Source organism: Saimiri boliviensis, chromosome 7 (genome assembly GCF_048565385.1).
Source record: "Saimiri boliviensis isolate mSaiBol1 chromosome 7, mSaiBol1.pri, whole genome shotgun sequence".
In the NCBI taxonomy this organism is placed as follows: Eukaryota; Metazoa; Chordata; class Mammalia; order Primates; family Cebidae; genus Saimiri; species Saimiri boliviensis.
The window spans coordinates 9,429,417-9,449,900 of NC_133455.1; the positions used below are offsets into that span (position 1 = coordinate 9,429,417).

General features: G+C 51.6%; 1 protein-coding gene across 4 annotated transcripts in view; it reads right to left on the reverse strand.

Annotated features, from left to right (window-relative positions):
• Window positions 1–20,484, reverse strand: part of KMT5A (lysine methyltransferase 5A) — a 30,888-nt gene that overhangs the window by 7,614 nt on the left and 2,790 nt on the right. The window contains exons 1-5 of one of the 4 annotated variants that reach the window (XM_039471636.2): window positions 15,420–15,724; window positions 15,048–15,169; window positions 13,857–14,013; window positions 8,071–8,290; window positions 6,935–7,022 (exon numbers count right to left, since the gene is read on the reverse strand). In XM_039471636.2, coding sequence (XP_039327570.1) covers window positions 6,935–7,022; window positions 8,071–8,290; window positions 13,857–14,013; window positions 15,048–15,161 — 579 coding nt within the window. In that variant the 5' untranslated portion in view covers window positions 15,162–15,169; window positions 15,420–15,724. Of the gene's footprint in view, window positions 1–6,934; window positions 7,023–8,070; window positions 8,291–13,856; window positions 14,014–15,047; window positions 15,170–15,419; window positions 15,725–20,484 lie in introns of those variants that run through there. The other 3 variants (XM_039471634.2, XM_039471635.2, XM_074402082.1) reach the window with 3 other exon arrangements.

Consider the following 20,484-nt stretch of genomic DNA (forward strand, 5'->3'; position numbering starts at 1 on the left):
CAAAGCCCCCAAGTATCCCTTCTTTTCTCATCATCCATCTGTTGTGGATGATATGTTACTTGGGGTTCAACTAGATCAGGAAGGAAACAATGGGGACCCGACAACAGAATGGGGCTTGTAGATACATTCTTTGCCCATGCAGCATGTTGAAAAATGTCCAACTTGCCCAGGTTTGAAAATCAGGCTTCTGACTTCACAGAAAATCAGGTACAGCAGATCAGAGGCTGTGCCCTTTGGATGGGACACAGGCAGTCCACATCCCTCGGTCCTGACGGCCCCTGCTGCTGTCCGTTTAGGATCACTGAGCTTCACCTGTATAGAAGCCACCACCGTGAATAAAAAGAGGGCCTCCAATCCAGAGGGTCAATACAGCCCTAAACAGAGAACCAGGAGGAGGAGGCACTCCCAGATTCACCTCTCCTCGAAGGCCAACCCTCCTGTACCTACCTCCATCCCTAACCCTGGGTTCCACTGCTCTGCCATCGCACAGACACTATGAAACAAAAGGGAACCACGTGAAGACAGATCAGAAGCTCCAAATCAGTGTGGCTCGCCCCAAACCAGCATGTCTCGCCAGCACAGACTTTCAGCAAACCAGACGGCAAATGTCGAGAGCCCGGCACCAGCTGCTGAGCTTAGCCCATTCCCCCGCACAGAGGCCCAAACCAGCTTGCAGCAATCTGTGCTGGGAACCACGGTGAATGAGTAACATCAAGGACAGTCCCAAACCCTGCCATCTCCTCTCCATCTCCATTCTCACTGCTGCCCTGAGCCCAGCCATGGCACCTCTCTAGTCACCCGGCTTCTACTCTGACCTCAGGGAACACTCAGTTCTCCACATGGCAGTCAGTGGCTTCTTTAAAATGTAACTGAGGTCAGGTGTGGCGGCTCTCTCCTGCAATCCCAACACTTTGGGAGGTCCGGGAGGAAGGATGGCTTGAGGACCGGAGTTAGAGACCAGCCTGAGCAACATATCCTGACACTGTCGCTAGAAAAAATAAATAAGCTGGCTGTGATGGCACACCTGTGGTCCCAGCTACTCCAGAGGCTGAGGAAGGATTGCTGGAGCCCAGGAGGTTGAGGCTGCAGTGAGCCATGATTGCGCCACTGCACTCCAGCCTGGGCAACAGAGTGAGACCCTGTCTTAAAAAAACAAAACACATGACCAGGTATGGTGGCTCACATCTGTAATCCCAGCACTTTGGGAGCTGAGGCGGGTGGATCACCTGAGGTCAGGAGTTTGAGACCAGCCTGGCCAACATGGCAAAACCCGCCTCTACTAAAAACACAAAAATTAGCTGGGCGTGGTGGTGGGTGGCTGTCATTCCAGCTACTCGGGAGGCTGAGGCAGGAGAATCGCTTCAACCCAGGAGGTAGAGGTTGCAGTGGGCCAAGATTGCGACACTATACCCTCGGAGACAGAGTGAGACTCAAAAAAAAAAAAAAAAAAAAAAAAAAAAAAAAAAAAAAAAAACCTTCCCCAAAACTTACTTAATAGTAATATACCTGATAAAACCTCATTTATCAATATTAACCTTCAACATAAATGGATTAACTGTTCCACTTAAGAGATATGGGAGGGTCAGGCCGGGCGAGGTGGCTCAAGCCTGTAATCCCAGCACTTTGGGAGGCCGAGGCGGGTGGATCACGAGGTCGAGAGATCGAGACCATCCTGGTCAACATGGTGAAACCCCGTCTCTACTAAAAATACAAAAAACTAGCTGGGCGTGGTGGCGCGTGCCTGTAATCCCAGCTACTTAGGAGGCTGAGGCAGGAGAATTGCCTGAACCCAGGAGCAGGAGAATTGCCTGAACCCAGGAGGCGGAGGTTGCGGTGAGCCGAGATCGCGCCATTGCACTCCAGCCTGGGTAACAAGAGCGAAACTCCGTCTCAAAAAAAAAAAAAAAAAAAAAAAAAAAAAAAAAAAAAAAAAAAAGAGATATGGGAGGGTCAAGAAGGTTAAAAAAAAAAAAAGAAAGATACATATTGGTAGAATGGATTAAAAAAACAAAACTTGGCCACGCACAGTGGCTCATGCCTGTAATCCCAGCACTTTGGGAAGCCAAGGCAGGTGGATCACCTGAGGTCAGGAGTTTGAGAACTGCCTGACCAACCTGACGAAACCTCGTCTCTACTAAAAATACAAAAAATTAGCCAGGCATGGTGGTGCACATCTGTAATCCCAGCTTCTTGGGAGTCTGAGGCAGAAGAATTGCTTGAACCTGGGAGGCGGAGTTTGCAGTTAGCCAAAATCACATCACTGTATTCCAGCCTGGGTGACAGAGTGAGACTTTGTCTCAAAACAGAAAACAAGGGCCGGGCGCGGTGGCTCAAGCCTGTAATCCCAGCACTTTGGGAGGCTGAGGTGGGTGGATCATGAGGTCAAGAGATCGAGACCATCCTGGTCAACATGGTGAAACCCCGTCTCTACTCCCAGCTACTCAGGAGGCTGAGGCAGAAGAATTGCCTGAACCCAGGAGGCGGAGGTTGCAGTGAGCCGAGATCGCGCCATTGCACTCCAGCCTGGGTAACAAGAGCAAAACTCCGTCTCAAAAAAAAAAACAAAAAACCAGAAAACAAAAACAAACAAACAAAAACTTCAACAGTAATATATGACTGTTGGTTACTTAGCTGTGACAAATTTACCAGAGTAACGTAAGTGGGAGAAGCTGGGTAACTCTGTATTATCTTTGTTAACTTTTCTATAAAATTATTACATATTACAAATTATTACAAATAATTACAATTATTAAAATTAAAATTATTAGAAAATAGAAAGATTTTCTGAGATGGACTCTCACTCCTGTTGCCTAGGCTAGAGTGCAATGGCACGATCTTGGCTCACTACAACCTTCATCTCCTGGGTTCAAGCAATTCTCCTGCCTCAGCCTACTGAGTAGCTAGGATTACAGGCATGCACCACCATGCCTGGCTAATTTTGTATTTTTAGTAGAGATGGGGTTTCTCCATGTTGGTCGGGCTGCTCTCGAATCCCAAACCTCAGGTGATCCGCCCACCTCAGCTTCCCAAAGTGCTAGGATTTTACACGCCCAGCCTAAAATTTTTTAATTTTAATGTTTGTAGGTACATGGTAGGTTTTTTAATTTTAATGTTTGTAGGTACATGGTAGGTTGTATAAAGAGAAGGTCTTAGACCAAGTTTTTTCCGATGGTCTCTGAGGTTCTGCAGGACCCAGGGCCCATCTTCCTAGCCTCATCTACTGCCCTTGCTCTGTTCCCACACTCAGCCACATCTGTTGGCTCTTTCAAAAGATGGAGCCTGCTCCTGGCTCAGGGCTTTGCCCTGGAGGGCCCTTTCCCAATCTACCTGCCTGGCTTGCTTCCTCCATTCCTCGACGGCTCTGCTCAAAAGCCACTTCCTCAGAGAAACTTCCCTGACTCCCTTCACCTAGCCATGCCATCAAATCACTGTTTTAGCAAATTAATATCAAAGTGTTTTCCAAAACCATTTTGCTCTTGTAGTTGTCTTTTTAATTATTTTTTAAGATGGAGGTCTCACAATGTTGCCCAGGTTGGTGGTGAACTCCAGCTCTCCAGCCACCCTCCCACCTCAGCCTCCCAAGTAGCTGGAATCTTTTTTTGTTGTTAATTACTCCCCATTTGAAAATAAGCCCCACAGGAGGTGGAGGTTGTGGTGAGCCAAGATTGCACTACTGCACTCCAGCCTGGGCAACAAGAGAAAACTTCATCTCAAAAAAAGAAAAAGAAAATAAGCCTCATGGGCCAGGTGCAACAGCTCATGCCTGTGATCCTAGCACTTTGGGAGGCCGAGGTGGGAGATCATGAGGTCAGGAGTTCAAGACCAGCCTGGCCAACATGGCAAAACCCCATCTCTACTAAAGATACGAAATATCAGCCAAGCATGATGGCAAGCGCCTGTAATCCCAGCTACTAAGGAGGCTGAGGCAGGAGAATCGCTTCAACCCGGGAGGGAGGTGGAGGTTGCAGTAAGCCAAGATGGTGCCATTGCACTCTAGCCTGGGTGACAGGGTGAGAATCCATTGCAAAAACAAACAAACAAACAAACAAAACAGAAAAGAAGCCCCATAAGTCCCGGGGCCTGGTCTAGTTTACTGTGGAATCTCCTGGTCTGGAACAGTGCACACAGCAGGCCCTCAAAGCAAAACCACCACCATCACACACACAACCACCTTGCTGCAAAACCCATTCATTGCCAAGTGTGCAGAGAGTGCTCAGAAGTACGGGGTGGTCATGGAAAGACCAGGGTAGCAGAATGGGAGTTTTTCTGCTGGGACCGAACAGGGCAGACAGATGCGCAGAAGGAAGCTGGGACCAGGCCAGATGCCTTAGTGCAAAGCCAGGGAGGCTGAGTCTCCCAAAGGCCAGGAGTCTGGGGCCTGCAAACAACCAGCCCTGGGCTTCCTAAAGGGAAATCTGGCAGGAGCCTACAGGTGGGCCTAGAGGCAGATGGAGTGGGAGGGATGCAAGGCTGGAACTAGGGCAAGTGAGGAGGGGACCTTCCCAAGCACAATCAGCAGGCTGCTTGCGTGTCTGGCTCTGGGGCCGAGCTGGCCAAGAGGAAGCCCAGGCATTGCCAAGAGGCATGGTCCCTGCCCTGCGGCTGGCTGCCACCCCACCCGAAGCCAGGATGGCCGGTGAACGGGCCCCTGCAGTGAAACACTCAGGAGGTAGGGCATCTCTCCAAGGCCAACCTTGTGTCCAAACCCAGCAGCCCTGATTCCACCCTCTTGTCCAGGACCCCAGCCCTGGCGCTAGGCCCATCCTGGCCCTGTCTTCAGCCTCAGTGGAGGTGTGCAAAAGGCTCTGAATCCCAGTTTCACCCGGACCACCTAGCCAACCACAGGCTCTATTATGTCCCACCCTCCTGGACCCCCAGCCTAGGCCTAACATGGCAGTCAGGTCAGGACTGACCCCACCCTTCAGATGAGCCCTGGCTGTCCTGTTCTTGGGTTTTAACTGTGCAGTCAGAAAATACTCTGCCCTGACCACCTCCGGCCACGTCATCCCGACCAGCTACAGCCTCCTGCCCTGGCCAGCAACAGCTCGTATGGCTTCACTCAGCAGAGCCAACAAAAACAGTCAGGGCACAGCACGGCTCCCGATCCAGGAACAGGGCGAGCTTTCTTGTGTTTGCAGACAGCCCTTTAGGAAAGCAAGTGCGCCTTCCCTTACACTCATCTGCTGCAAAATTCAGCAGACCTGCATCCTGTCCCTTAGAAGCCTTCCATCTGCCCAGAACAAACTCTTGCTTCTTTTAAGGCCAATTCGGCTGCCCCCACCCTAAAGCCCACAGCAGCCCTTGGTGGGCACTCAGCAGAGGCGCTCTGTGTGGGCATGCTGCAGCTCTGACCCTGGCTGGGAGGTGTCTGGTGTTCTGTGGCCTGGCACTGCCTCATCCTCTGCAGTGCTTTTTTTTTTTTTTCTTTTTGAGATGGAGTCTAGCTCAGCCGCCCAGGCTGGAGTGCAGTGGCCCAATCTTGGCTCACTGCAACCACCATCTCCCAGGAGGTTCAAGTGATTCTCCCATCTCAGCCTCCGGAGTAGCTGGGATTATAGGCATCCCCCATAATGTCTAATTTTTGTATTTTAGTAGAGACGAGGTTTCACCACATTGGCCAGGCTTGTCTTAACTCCTGACCTCAGGTAATCTACCCACCTCAGCCTCCCAAAGTGCCAGGAATACAGGCATAAGCCACCGTGCCAGGCCCAGTGCTGTCTTTAAGAATGACCTAGCACAGCCTCCCACTGCTGGCGAATGTTTTATAACAGCTCATTCTTGGCTGAAAGACATTGCCTTTTTCAGGCAATAAAACCAAAGCTGCTCTCTGTGGGGAAGAAAATGGACGCCTTTTTTTTTTAAAATGAAGCTTCATCGAGTCAAAGAAAAAGAGAAAGAATACCAGATTATTGTATATCTGCACATTTAACATCAAGAACGCTGAAGGAGTCCACATGAGGGTTGAAACGCTGAAATTGCCAGAACCAGGGTCCCTACCTCTTTGTGTAGGATACAATCCTGAGCGTCTCTCCCAAGCCTGGTGGTCACTGCAGTGTGAGGGAGAGCAGAGGGGCCTCCCCAGGTGTCCCTGAGGGGAGCGAGCAGAGGGACCTGCCACGCCCTGGGTTTAACAGAATAGCAATAACCACACCTCACTGCAGTAAATACTGACTTCCTGCTGCACAGCTCAACCCTCTGCAAACACAGCGGCGGAGGCCCGCACAGGCCAGCTGGCCTTCCAGCCGAGCTGATCACTGGTCTGCAGGCTCCTAGCATGGTAGCAGCGTGGAAAAGAACAGAAAGGAGTGACATGCTAGGGAAGCAGTGGTGGTGATAGTAACAGTTAGCTGGCACTTACTGAGTGCCAAGCATGGTTCTAAGCGTGCCTCTTGCACAGCCACATTTATTTAATGCTCACGACAGCCCAGCAGGTACTATATTATTGTACCATTTTACAGACTGGAGAGTCAGGGCACAGCCAGGATAAGTGACTGGCCCGAGGTTACGCAACCAGCAAGTGGCTTCCGGCCACTGCTCTTTACCACCATGGACTATGACATGCAAACTCCCAGATGACAAGAAAAGCCTCTGAAAGAACATGCAGCCTTCCCCACGGTCTCAGGCTCCCAACGCCTGGCTTTCCCTGCCACATGCTATAAGTCGCAAGGTTCCTTCACACAAGTGTCTTAACCAAGCCCTGCAGTGAACCCCTCAGAAAGGCAGGACAAGCTTTGCGAGGATCCCTGACAGATCCAGGAGAAAACCAAGGCCACAGAGGCCAACAAACTTGCCACAAAATGACAAAAACAAGACTCAGGACACACACACACGCACACGTGCACGCACACACGCGTGCATACACGCACACACCAAGCACCGCCTGGTGGGCCTCCCTGCCCCTCCACAAGCTGGAATTTAAAGCATGTGACTCTACCTGCAGTTCAGCCTTGCTCTTCCTGGAGCTCCTTCGGACAGGGTAGAAATCCGTAAGTTTGCGATTCTGTTGCGTTTTTCCTTGAGCTCTGGGGAAGAGGGGAAGACGAGAAAGTAAATATCAGGGCCAGGCACAGTGGCTCATGCCTGTAATCCCAGCATTTTGGGAAGCCAAGGCAGGCGAATCACAAGGTCAGGAAATTGAGACCACCCTGGTCAACATGGTGAAACCCTGTCTCTATTAAAAATGCAAAAATTAGCTGGGTGTGGTGGCACGTGCCTGTAATCCCAGCTACTCAGGAGGCTGAGTCAGGAGAATCACTTGAACCCAGGAGGTGGAGGTTGCAGAGAGCCGAGATCATGCCTTTGCATTCCAGCCTGGGCGACAGAGCGAGATTCCATCTCAAAAAAAATAAAATAAATTCAGGACTGAAAACCTGGAGGCACACAGCTCCTTAGGGGGCAGCTCCTTGGAGATGATGTCACTTAAACACCTTTGTCCACTGGAGCGTGCAGGTCACTCAGTTCACCTGCCCATGAGGGCCTCAGCAGAGTTTCAAAGACTGGCTGGGTGAGGTGGGAGGCTGAGGTAGGAGGATCCCAACACTCTAGGAGGCTGAGATGGGAGGATCACTTAAGCCCAGGAGTTCAAGACCAAGCCAGGCAACACAGCAAAACACCGTCTCTAAAAAAAAAGGAAAGAAATTAGCCAAGCATGGTGGTGCACACCTGTGATCCCAGCTACTCAGGAGGCTTAAGCAGGAGAATGACTTGGGCCTGAGAGGTTGGGGCTGCAGTGAACTGCTGCACTCCAGCCTGGGGGGCAGGGCAAGACTCGGTCTCAAAAACCACCACCACCAAAAATCAAACAAAAAAATAAATTTAAAAAACAAAGGCTGCTTATGCTCGGGTGGGTAAGGAGAGGAGCAAGGAGAGGCGCCTGAACTCTGACCCATGCCAAATCCAGAAACTGACAAATAGTGGCATCCCTGCTGATGACTTGGGGCATCTGAGCCTTTGAGGTGAGAGAGGCTGAGAGGTGGCCCCTGAACCCCGACAGGCACCTGAGCAGACTTCCCTGGGGTCAGAAGAACCAAACTGCTCTACATCAGGAAGAGGACTGAAGGGGGCACTTACTTTTTTCGGGGGGCCTGTTTGCCCTTGATGGGCTTTTTCAGGGCTTGCTTGGAGACGGCTGCATTGGCGGAATCACAAGACGAGGGTGGAGTTTTTGGAGGTTCTGCTGCTTCAGATTTTTGGTTTGGAAAAGATGCCAGGGGACCTCTCCTGGCATCTTTGATCTTCTGTTCCTCGGACTTCATGGCGCTCCGTACTGCGTTCCCAGCATTTCTTTTCTCTGCAGGTGGAGGCAGGGGAAAGACGGGTTTATTCTGTACCCTGTCTCTCCATTTCTAGACCATCAGCTGCATTCTAAGATGGGCTTTGAGAAGAGAGGATCCTGGGTGTGTCAGGCACAAGTTGCCCTCAGCCTTTAAGCCCCATGTCCGTTATCGGATATGACAGGAAGAGTGCCTAGCTCTAGCTCGATTTGTCAACCAAGACACTGGGCAGAGGTTTCAGGCTTCTGCGTCTGGACGTGGCACATAGCCTGTGAGGCAGAGGCACCAAAGACGGAGACGCTGGCAAGGGCGCTCGATCAATAGCTTTCAGGAATCGGGCTGCAGACTCAGACCAAAAGCGCCATTCCTGAAGACTGGGATGCCATTAGGGGACAGGAGTAAGGTGACAAAGCAGAAACTCTTCCCAAGAGCTGCCTGGCACCCTTCATTTCAGACTCTCAAGAAAAAGAATGTCCCCTTCTAGTGGGTTAAAGCCCCAGGTTCACAGCAGTTCTCAGCATGGTACCCCAGCAGACTGGCCTGTGTGTTGGGAGGCATACTGCAAATGATCTGTCACTTAAAACACTCGTGGAGTGCCAGTGTTAGAACACTGCTTGCCTTTCTAACAAATGATTTACTTTTTTTAAAAAAACCAAGTAAACAGTACACTGCTTACAGATGTAAAATGGTGCAGCCATTTTAGAAAGAGTTTGGCATTTTCCCAAAAAAGTTAAACAGAGTTACCATATGACCCAGCAATTTCACTCCTAGGCTTCTATTCCAGCGAATTAAAAACATATGTCCCCACAAAAAGCTATGCAGAAATGTAACGGCTTATTTGCAAATAGCCAAAAAGTAGAAACAACCCAAATGTCCAACAACAGATAAGTAAACAAAATGTGGTCTATCCACACAAGGGAACATTATGCAGCCCAATAAAAAGGAATGAAGGGCTGGGCACAGTGGCTCACCTGAGGTCAGGAGTTTAAGAACAGCCTGGCCAACATGGTGAAACCCTATCTCTACTAAAAATACAAAAATATTACCCACGCATGGTGGTGTGCGCCTATAATCCCAGCTACTTGAGAGGCTGAGGCAGAAATGCTTGAACCCGGGAGGCAGAGGCTGCAGTGAGCCAAGATCGTACCACTGCACTCCAGCCTGGGTGACAGAGAGAGACTCTGTTTCAAAAAAAGAAATGAAAGGCCAGGCGTGGTGGCTCACGCCTGTAATCCAAGCACTTTGGAGGCCAAGGTGGGCGGATCACCTCAGGTCAGGAATTCAAGACCAGCCTGACCAGCATGGTGAAACCCTGTCTTTAAAAAAAAAAAAAAAGAAGCCGGGCGCGATGGCTCAAGCCTGTAATCCCAGCACTTTGGGAGGCCGAGGCGGGTGGATCACGAGGTCAAGACATCAAGACCATCCTGGTCAACATGGTGAAACCCCGTCTCTACTAAAAATACAAAAAACTAGCTGGGCGTGGTGGCGCGTGCCTGTAATCCCAGCTACTCAGGAGGCTGAGGCAGGAGAATTGCCTGAACCCAGGAGGCGGAGGTTGCGGTGAGCCGAGATCGTGCCATTGCACTCCAGCCCGGGTAACAAGAGCAAAAAGTCCTTCTCAAAAAAAAAAAAAAAAAAAAAAAAGAAAGAAATGAAACACTGTAGAGGGAGTCTTGCTCTGTCACCTAGGCTGTAGTGCGGTAGTGTGATCTTGGCTCACTGAAACCTCTACCTCCCAGGTTCTAGCAATTCTCCTGCCTCAGCCTCTGGAGTAGCTGGGACTACAGGCACACGTTGCGATACCCGTCTACTTTTCTGTATTTTAGTAGAGACAGGGTTTTACCATGTTGCCCAGGCTGGTCTCGAACTCCTGAGCTCAGGCAATTCACCCGCCTCAGCCTCCCAAGGTGCTAGGATGATAGGCATGAGCCACTGCGCCCGACCAGCACTGACACTTATTACACCATAGATGAACCTTTGAAAACACAATGCTCAGTGAAAGAAGCCAGACACAAAAGACTACCTATTTTGTGATTCCATCCATATGAAATTTCCAGAACAAGCAAATCCATCCAGACAGAAAGGACTTTAACGGTTGCCTTAGAGCTAGAGGGATGGGGGATGGAAAGTGACGCCTAATGGATACCTTTCTGGGGTAATGGAAATGTTCTAGAATTAGACAGCGGTAATGGCTGCACAACTCTGTGGAAATACTAAAAACCACTGACTCTTACACTTTAAAATGAACGTTTTGATACATTACCTACATCTTGATAAAGAAGAAAGAAAAACAAATATGGCCAGGCGCAGTGGCTCACACCTGTAATCCCAACACTTTGAGAGGCCGAGGTGGGCGGATCACCTGAGGTCAGGAGTTTGAGATCAGCCTGACGAACGTGGAGAAACACCATTTCTACTAAAAATACAAAATTAGCCAGGCGTGGTGGCACATGCCTGTAATCCTAGCTACTTGGGAGGCTGAGGCAGGAGAATCCCTTGAACTCAGAAGGCAGAGGTTATGATGAGCCAAGATCGCGCCATTGCACTTCAGCCTGGGCAACAACAGTGAAACTCCATCTCAAAAAAAAAAAAAAAAAAAAAAGCCGGGTGCGGTGGCTCACGCCTGTAATCCCAGCACTTTGGGAGGCCGAGGCGGGTGGATCACGAGGTCAAGAGATCGAGACCATCCTGGTCAACATGGTGAAACCCCGTCTCTACTAAAAATACAAAAAATTAGCTAGGCATGGTGGCACGTGCCTGTAATCCCAGCTACTCGGGAGGCTGAGGCAGGAGAATTGCCTGAACCCAGGAGGCGGAGGTTGTGGTGAGCCAAGATTGTGCCATTGCACTCCAGCCTGGGTAACAAGAGTGAAACTCCATCTCAAAAAAAAAAAAGAAAAAGAAAAAAATACATTAGGCTGGGCACGGTGGCTCACTCCTGTAATCCCACCACTTTGGGAGGCCAAGGCGGGTGGATCACCTAAAGTCAGAAGTTCCAAGACCAGCCTGGCCAACAGGGCAAAACCCCATCTCTACTAAAAACACAAAAAATTAGCCAGGCGTGGTGCCGGGTACCTGCAATCTCAGCTACTTAGGAGGTCCAAGCAGGAGAACTGCTTGAAAGTGGGAGACAGATGTTGCAGTGAGCTGAGATTGCACCATTACATTCCAGCCTGGGAGACAGAGCGAGACTGTCTCAAAACAAAACATTAAAACCATACAGATCTTTCTTCCTCCTCTATATGCCTTCTTGGGTGAAATCAGAGAGAATTAAAACCAGGACATCAGGCCCCGGAGTGTGTGGTACCCGTGAACATCATCTGTCACTCAGTCTGTGGCACACACAGCAGAATCATGGACAAGAGCCTGCACCTTGGGGTCTCCAAAGTTCAGCTGACCTAAATTATTTGTATTGTTATATTAGAGATGGGGGTTTCTCTCTGTTGCCCAGGCTGGAGCACAGTGGCATGATCATAGCTCATTGCAGCTTTAAACTCTTGGGCTCTAGGGATCCTCCTGCCTCAGCCTCCCCTAAGCAGCTGGGATTACAGATGCATGCCACCATGCCTGGCTAATTTTTTTATTTTCATTTTTGTAGAGACGAGGCCTCACTATGTTGCCCAGGCTGGTCTCAAACTCCTGGGCTCAAGTGATCCTCCTGCCTCTGCCTACCAAAGTGCTGGAATTACAAGCCTGAGCCACCATGCCCGGCCTCTGAGCCAAAAGTCTAATCATGGCCCTTTAGCAAAACCATGAGCCAAATACACTAGCTTGTATACCAGGCCACCATTTGGGACAATGTACAGACTGCCCTATTTTAAAGGACAAGAGTCCGGGCAACTACCATTTATAGACAGTGCCTTCCTTTTTTTTTTTTTGAGACAATCTCGCTCTGTCACCAGGCTGGAGTGCAGTAGCACAATCTCAGCTCCCTGCAACCTCTGCCTCCTGGCTTCAAGTGATTCTCTTGCCTCAGCCTCCTAAGTAGTTGGGACCACAGGCACATGCCACCACGCCCAGCTAATACTGGTATTTTTAGTAGAGATGGGGTTTCATCATGTTGGCCAGGATGGTCTCTATCTCCTGACCTTGCGATCCACCGCCTCCCAAAGTGCTGGGATTACAGGCGTGAGCCACCGCTCTTGGCCAACAGACCGCGCCTTTCCCCAACCCTATGGGCAGAAATTCTAAGTGCTGCAGGTGCAGGAATGAGCAAAGGTGTGCCGCTGGCAGTCCAGGGGTGAAGAGCTGGCACATGGAGCCCATCACAAAGCCCTTTGGCATCCACGCTGCAACCACCCTTCAGAACAGCCCTGTGTGTATGAGGTCAGACTCCTCTCTCTCCATTTACCGATGAGAGAACTGAGGCTCAGAAGAGAGCAGCAACCTGCCTAAGCCTCCTTCTTCCAGGTGGCAAACAAGATTGGAACCCAAGTCATTTGAAGATTGAATAAAACAATACTGCCCTGTTGAAATCAAGCCGGGGGCAGGCTCCTGTCTCCAGTTCAGAGCTTTCCTGGCCCTGGTCTTCAGATCCAGCCCCAGAGGTCACGCCAAATTGTCATTTATGACACTTTCTGTTAGCGAACACAAAGCTTCCTTATATGGAGCTGCTGGCAGCCAGAGGCTCTGCTTCTTTCAGACAAGTTTTAATTAGAAGAGAGCATGGTGAATTGGGGAAAGCTGACACTCCCCACTGCAGCTTTGAAAGGGAATATTTGGATTAGAGCATGATGTCTAAGAGGTTTCAGTTTGTTTTGCAAGACCAGGTGGAGTTTTCAGTAACCATGTATTTTCTCCTTCGACATTTTAACTCATTGCAGAGGATGCTGCTTCAGAGACTAGCACCGAACGCTTGAGTGACAAAAAACTTTAAAAATGGGGTCAAGGCAGCTGGCTGCGGTGGCTCATGCCTGTAATCCCTGCATTTTGGGAGGCCAAGGCGGGTGAATCACCTGAGGTCAGGAGTTTGAGACCAGCCTGGCCAACATGATGAAATCCCATCTCTACCAAAAATACAAAAATTAGCTGGGCATGATGGCCAGCGCCCGTAATCCCAGCTACTTGGGAGGCTGAGGCAAGAGAATTGCTTGAGCCTGGGAGGTAGAAGTTGCAGTAAGCCAAGATCATGCCACTGCACTCCAGCCTGGGTGACAAGAGCAAAATCCGTCTAAAAAAAAAAGAAAGAAAGAAATGGGGTCAAGGCCAGCTCATAAAAGGGAAGGAAGTCGGTTCCCTGCATGAATGCATTAGTTAGGTCTGCAATCGCCTTGTCTGTACAACCGAATTCATGACTTCTGCACTGTTAGCACTTATGAGCCTCTCTAATTGTGAGTCAGGTGTGTTATTTTTGCAACTAGGCAAGAAAATCAAGCTTGAAAGACACACTAACTCTTGTGAAAGCAGGGAGAACCTGTCAGACCAACAGGGCACACACCCTGTGACAGGCCACTCTTTCATCGGCAAGACAGAACATGGCTCAAACCTCTGAAACCTGAGACTGAAAAGGCTAGATAAATATATATGCGCATTCTAGAAGAGGAGAGAGGCTGGGATCGGAACGAGGCCATTTCAAAAGCTTACCTTCTCGTTTCCTGTAGATTCCGGCTAATGGTTTCCCCTGGCATTTGACTTCGTGATGTGTAACTGAGTTCTCTTCCTGAAGGGGGAAACGCATTCCAGAGCATTTGTTCGGGCTCATGTAGGAATAGATCTTCGACTGCCCGATAAATAGATTCTCCTAAAAAGACAAAAACATATTCTGAAAGAGGCTTGAAGAAGATCCTAGAGCCTTCACAAGGAGGAGGAATACAAAAGACGAAAATCAGACAACACGGTTTTTCAAAAACTGGGCTACCAGGGAATGCCAGCCCCCGTTTATCTCAGAAGAGCACTGCCAGGTTTAGAATCCCAGGACCGGTGAAAGGTTTCCTGTACGCTCTGGTCTCTAATAAACTAAGGGCACATCTGGCCAGCAGGAGAGCCGGCAGTACACCAAGGTCTATATAGGAAGGAGACAGGCTACCCGCAACAGGGAGGTCAAAACCACCCCGGCAGGTGAAGAGCTGGGCTATCTTTAGGAGTTTACTCCCCTGGCAGGCGCCGCAGGGACTCAGCACAGAAACAGGCCCAGGGAACCTGATTAACCACTTGGTGCTGAAGGCAGCTGGAGGGCCTGTCAGTACAGCCAGAGCATTCTGCGTGCCCGAGCCTGACCCCTCTCAAATCACTGCAGCCCCGCAGCCTCCCGGGACTGCGACGGGAGTTACTCTCAGGGTTACTGGGGAGGCTGGGGAGAGCAGAGGCCACAGCCAGCGCATTCGGGGCGGCAAGCCGCACCTGGGCGTCAGCAAGAGAGCGGACGGGACGGTGGGGCCCCTCCTCTGAGTAAGCACAGACAGAGGATGGCGTCCCCAGAAGCAACGCGGGGGCCTGGCCGCCTCGGGAACCATTCCACGCCGCGGCGGCGAGACCCATGACCTCCCCGAGGAGCCAGGGCAGGCCCCGCACAGCCTGGGACGGCGGCCACCTCCGGGGAAGTTGGGTCTCTGGCTGCGGAGACGCCATGAAGGCGCAGTCAAACTTTTCCGAGGTCAAACACCGCCAGGCTCATGGCGGAGCCGTGTGGGCGCCACTCCCAGCCAGGCGGCAGCAAAGGAAGCGGCCCGGCCGGACGCCCCGGGGCGGCGCGGGAGGGGACCCGGGGTCGCCCACGTGCTTACGGCCCCGGCCGGGCAGGCGCGCCGCGGGGGTGCGGGGAGGGTGCCTGCTTACCCCGTCGGTGCGGGGCCTCCCCGGGCCCCTCCGCTCCACCATCTCCGGGCCCGGGGCCGTCGCTGCCACCGCCGCCGCCGCCGCCGCCGCCTCCACCGCGCGGGGCTTGGACATCTTCCTGCCTGGAGAGGGGGACCCGGGGGAAGCGGGGGAGGGGGCGCTCAGGGCGCGGCGGGGCGGGGAGCGGGGCCGCCCGGGCCGGGCGCCGCGACGGCGCCTCCCGCCGCAGCCATGTTTCGAGGCCCCGGCGCTGGTGGGCCGACCGCGCCGCCGGGAGGGCCGGGCCGGAGCCCGCGTCGCCCTCCCGCCGCCCGGCCCGGCCGGGCCCCGCGCGCCGCCCGCCCCCCGCGCGGCCGGGCCCGACACACCCACCTGCAGCCCCGCCAGGCCCATGGCGGCGCGCCCCGCGCCCTCGCCGCCGCCTCCGCGGCCCGGCCACCACCGCTGCCGCTGCCGCTGCTGCTGCTGCTGCCGCCGCCACCAGCGCCGCCGCGGCGCCCCGGGGAAGGGCCGGCGGCGCCCCACGGCGCCCCCTTCCCCCATGGCCGGCGAGGCAGGGCCCGGCACCGGCGCACCGCGGCAGCCCCGGGCTGCCCGGAGCGAGGCACGCAGGGAGGGAGGCGCAGGCGGCGCGTCCTCCGCGGCCCGCCCGCCCGCTCGCTCGCCTCCGCCCACCGTCCTGCGCCCGGCCCGGGGAGGGGGCTGGCAGGGGCGGCGCCGGGAGGCCGCTCCAGAGGGCGGGCGGGCCGGCGCGGCGAATCCCGGCTCGGGCGCGCCCCCTTGCGCGGGACCTCAGCCACTCGCGGAAGAAGGGGTGGGAAACACCGTCATGACAGCACAGGCTCCCGCCCGCCCGGCTCCTTTTTCGGCTGGCTCCGTGGATATTTTGGGAGCCAAGTCAGTGCCAGACGAAATCAGCAACGGTGAACGCGCCAGGCCAGGCCCTCGGGTGTGCCCGGCGCTGTGCCCACCAAGAGTTTCACTGGCATTGAATCCTCCCCGCACGCCCACGGGGGCAGGTCCTGTGGGCATCCCCGCTTACGATGGTGACACCGTGACTCAAGGGATGTGCTGGGGTTTGTCCCAGGCCACAGAACTAGGAAGTGATGGAGCCAGGTGTCAAACCCAGAAGGGCTGTACTCGACCGGTAGGAAGCCCTGGGGAGACAGAGCCAGGGGTTATAATGATCGGTTTCCTGGGCGAGTCTCTTGCCGTTATCTCATTCAAACCTCACAGCAGCCCTGCAAAGGTAGACACCATTATTATCTCTTTTCAACAGATGGAGAAAGTGAGGAGCCTGGCCATATTCTCAGAACTAGATGGGCTTCCAGGCCAGGCCAACTAACCTCAGGGCCTGCCCTCCCAGCCACTATCCTTCCAGGTTACAGTTGAGGAAATGGAGGTTGGGAAGAGCAAATGGTCTTTCTTGCAGAAGGGTTTAACAAGTCACCTTGTTCTCCTATCCTCCCGTCAGAAAATGCCCCCATAGGCAGACAAGGTTCCCGTCACTCTGGTGGCTGTTTCAGCATAGCTCACTGCCCTTTACCACTATGCTGTGGCCGTCAAGGCTTGAGGGCCCCCAGCCGGATTCACTGTATTTGTGCAAAGTCATAGATGCAAACAAGACACTTCAAGGTAGCCGGGCGCGGTGGCTCAAGCCTGTAATCCCAGCACTTTGGGAGGCCGAGACGGGTGGATCCCAAGGTCAAGAGATCGAGACCATCCTGGTCAACATGGTGAAACCCCGTCTCTACTAAAAATACAAAAAATTAGCTGGGCATGGTGGTGCATGCCTGTAATCCCAGCTTCTCAGGAGGCTGAGGCAGGAGAATTGCCTGAACCCAGGAGGCGGAGGTTGCGGTGAGCTGAGATCCTGCCATTGCACTCCAGCCTGGGTAACAAGAGTGAAACTCTGTCTCAAAAAAAAAAAAAAAAAAAAAAAAAAAAAAAAAAAAAGACACTTCAAGGCATCCAGCTCCTGCAGCCTGAGCCATGGGCTGGGAGTCAGGGACTGTACTTATTTCCCTGCATCTGCCCAGAGGTGTTTTGTGAGCATGACCTAGTGACTTCCCCAGTCTGGGCCTCAGTATCCTCATGGATAAAACCCAAGAACCTTGAATTGCACCGGGGCACCTTCCAACATCCATAGATAAACAAATGGCTGTTTGTAGCCATCCCCCCCACCCCCACCACCAGCCTCCCTAGACTCCCATTAGAATGGATAAGACTGAGTAGGATTAGGTGGTGACAGGTCACTGCTCAGACAATCCCTCCCAAATCAGCTCATGCTTTAGCATCCTTTAAGATAGGGTCCCCAGCCCAACCACTAACTCCAGTGGGCCAGGTACGCTGCCCATGCCCTCTGCAGCGCCCACTACAGTTGAATATCCAAAAGGTTACCCAGAAGGCGAAAGAGGATTCAAAAGTGACACTCTGATAACCAGGTTGAGTCATCTGAAAGTGTCTTCTACTTCTGCAAGGCAGAGAAGTTTTGCAGCTTAACTACCATGAGAATCATGGTTTTGGAGCAGGAACCAGTCACAAAGATCATCTTGTCCATTTCACATACTATTATAACAGAGCTGCACCCCACACCCCTACTCATGGTCATAGCTATCTCTGCATTTGAGTCACCAATTGCAGGGGATACATTACAAGTCTAGCACCTATTCCTGTCAATTCTGCAGCTCTAGTACCTACAAGATATAAAGACAGATCATTCAATGTAAGTTTTGAAACAGTCCTTTTTCTGCAAGTTTATATGTATATAACAAATATACTGGCGGGCTCAGTGGCTCACACCTGTAATCCTAGAACTTTCGGAGGCTGAGGCAGGTAGATCAAGTGAGGTCAGAAGTTCCAGACCAGCCTAGTCAACATGGCGAAACCCTGTCTCTACTAAGTATCCAAAAACTGGCCTGTCATGGTGGCATGCGCCTGTAATCCCAGGTACTTGGGATGCTGAGGCAGAGGAATTGCTTGAACCTGGGAGGCGGAGGTTGCCATGAACCAAGATTGTGCCACTGCACTCTGGCCTGTGTGACAGAGTAAGATTCTGTCTATCCCCCCAATACACACACACACACACACACACACACACACACACACGAGAGAGAGAGAGAGAGAGAGAGAGAGAGAGAGAAATGAAAACTCTTACTGTTGCCCAGGATTTCATGAAAATATGTAAGTCAACAGCAATAATACTACTTGCTAATAACTATTGGCTGTTCATTATGTTTTAGGCCATGCAGTACAGCATTATTTGATTTAATCTTCCCAATAACTTATGAGAAGCTACTATTATTCCTATTTCATATATGTGGAAGTTAAGGCTCAGGACCTTAAGAGTTACATGACTGGCCGGGCGTGGTGGCTCAAGCCTGTAATCCCAGCACTTTGGGAGGCCGAGGCGGGTGGATCACGAGGTCGAGAGATCGAGACCATCCTGGTCAACATGGTGAAACCCCGTCTCTACTAAAAATACAAAAAATTAGCTGGGCGTGGTGGCGCGTGCCTGTAATCCCAACTACTCAGGAAGCTGAGGCAGGAGAATTGCCTGAACCCAGGAGGCGGAGGTTGTGGTGAGCCGAGATCGCGCCATTGAACTCCAGCCTAGGTAACAAGAGCGAAACTCCGTCTCAAAAAAAAAAAGAGTTACATGACTAAGAGTTATATGTCTAAGAGGTATATGACTAATAATAATAATAATAATAATAAAAGGCCAGAGGCTGGGTGTGGTGGCTCACACCTGTAATCCAAGCACTTTGGAGGCCAAGGCGGGCAGATCACCTGAGGTCGGGAGTTCAAGACCAGCCTGACCAACATAGTGAAACCCTATCTTTAAAAAAAAAAATAGGCCGGGTACAGTGGCTCACACCTGTAATCCCAGCATTTTGGGAGGCCGAGGTGGGTGGATCACCTAAGGTCAGGAGTTCGAGACCCAACCTGGTCAACATGGTAAAACCCAATCTCTACTAAAAATACAAAAAATTTGGCCAGGCATGGTGGCTCATGCCTGTAATCTCAGCACTTTGGGAGGCCGAGGCAGATGGATCACCTCAGGACAGGAGTTCAAGACCAGCCTGGCTAACATGGTGAAACCCCATTTCTACTAAAAATATAAAAAATTGGCCGGACGCAGTGGCTCAAGCCTGTAATCCCAGCACTTTGGGAGGCCGAGGCGGGTGGATCACGAGGTCGAGAGATCGAGACCATCCTGGTCAACATGGTGAAACCCCATCTCTACTAAAAATACAAAAAATTAGCTGGGCATGGTGGCACGTGCCTGTAATCCCAGCTACTCAGGAGGCTGAGGCAGGAGAATTGCCTGAACCCAGGAGGCGGAGGTTGCGGTGAGCCAAGGTCGCGCCATTGCACTCCAGCCTGGGTAACAAGAGTGAAACTCCGTCTCAAAAAAAAAAAAAAAAAAAAATTAGCCAGGCGTGGTGGCACACACCTGTAATTCCAGCTACTGGGGAGGCGGAGACAAAAGAATTAATTGGTTGAACCCAGGAGGCAAGATCATGCCATTGCACTCCAGCCTGGGTGACAGAGTGAGTTTATGTTTTAAAAAAAAAAAAAAAAAAAAAAAAAAGCCCGGACACTTTGGGAGGCTCAGGTGAGCAGATCATGAGGTCAGCTACTCAGGAGGCTGAGGCAGGAGTATCATTTGAACTCCGGTAGGTGGAGGTTGCCGTGAGCCAAGATTGTGCCACTGCACTCCAGCCTGGGCAACAAGAGCAAAAGTCCGTCTCAAAAAAAAAAAAACCAAAAAGAAAAATCTGTATTTTGGGAGACTTCCCCAGGTGCTAAGGGATAATAAATTGGAGATGGTAAAATGAGGAGGGCAACCAACTAAGAGACCATTCAACAGTGGCAGTAGAAATAGCAAAAGGTAGGCCGGGCGCGGTGGCTCAAGCCTGTAATCCCAGCACTTTGGGAGGCCGAGGCGGGTGGCTCACGAGGTCAAGAGATCGAGACCATCCTGGTCAACATAGTGAAACCCCGTCTCTACTGAAAATACAAAAAATTAGCCGGGCATGGTGGCGCGTGCCTGTAATCCCAGCTACTCAGGAGGCTGAGGCAGGAGAATTGCCTGAACCCAGGAGGCGGAGGCTGCGGTGAGCCGAGATCGCGCCATTGCACTCCAGCCTGGGTAACAAGAGCAAAACTCTGTCTCAAAAAAAAAAAAAAAAAAAAAAAAAAAAAAGAAATAGCGAAAGGTAGATGGACTGACCCCCGAGACTAATAGATTTGGGATGGTAAATATTTGCATGATTATAAAACTTCAAAATGAGTGAGGCATTGCCTGGCATCTGAACAGTTTGTTTCTGTGACCCAGCAGGACTCTCAAAGTAAAGTGCAAGTTCAAAGCACAATCTTCTAGAATAAAAAGACTGACTATTCATTTGAAATCCTGTAAATGATTTGGTATTTA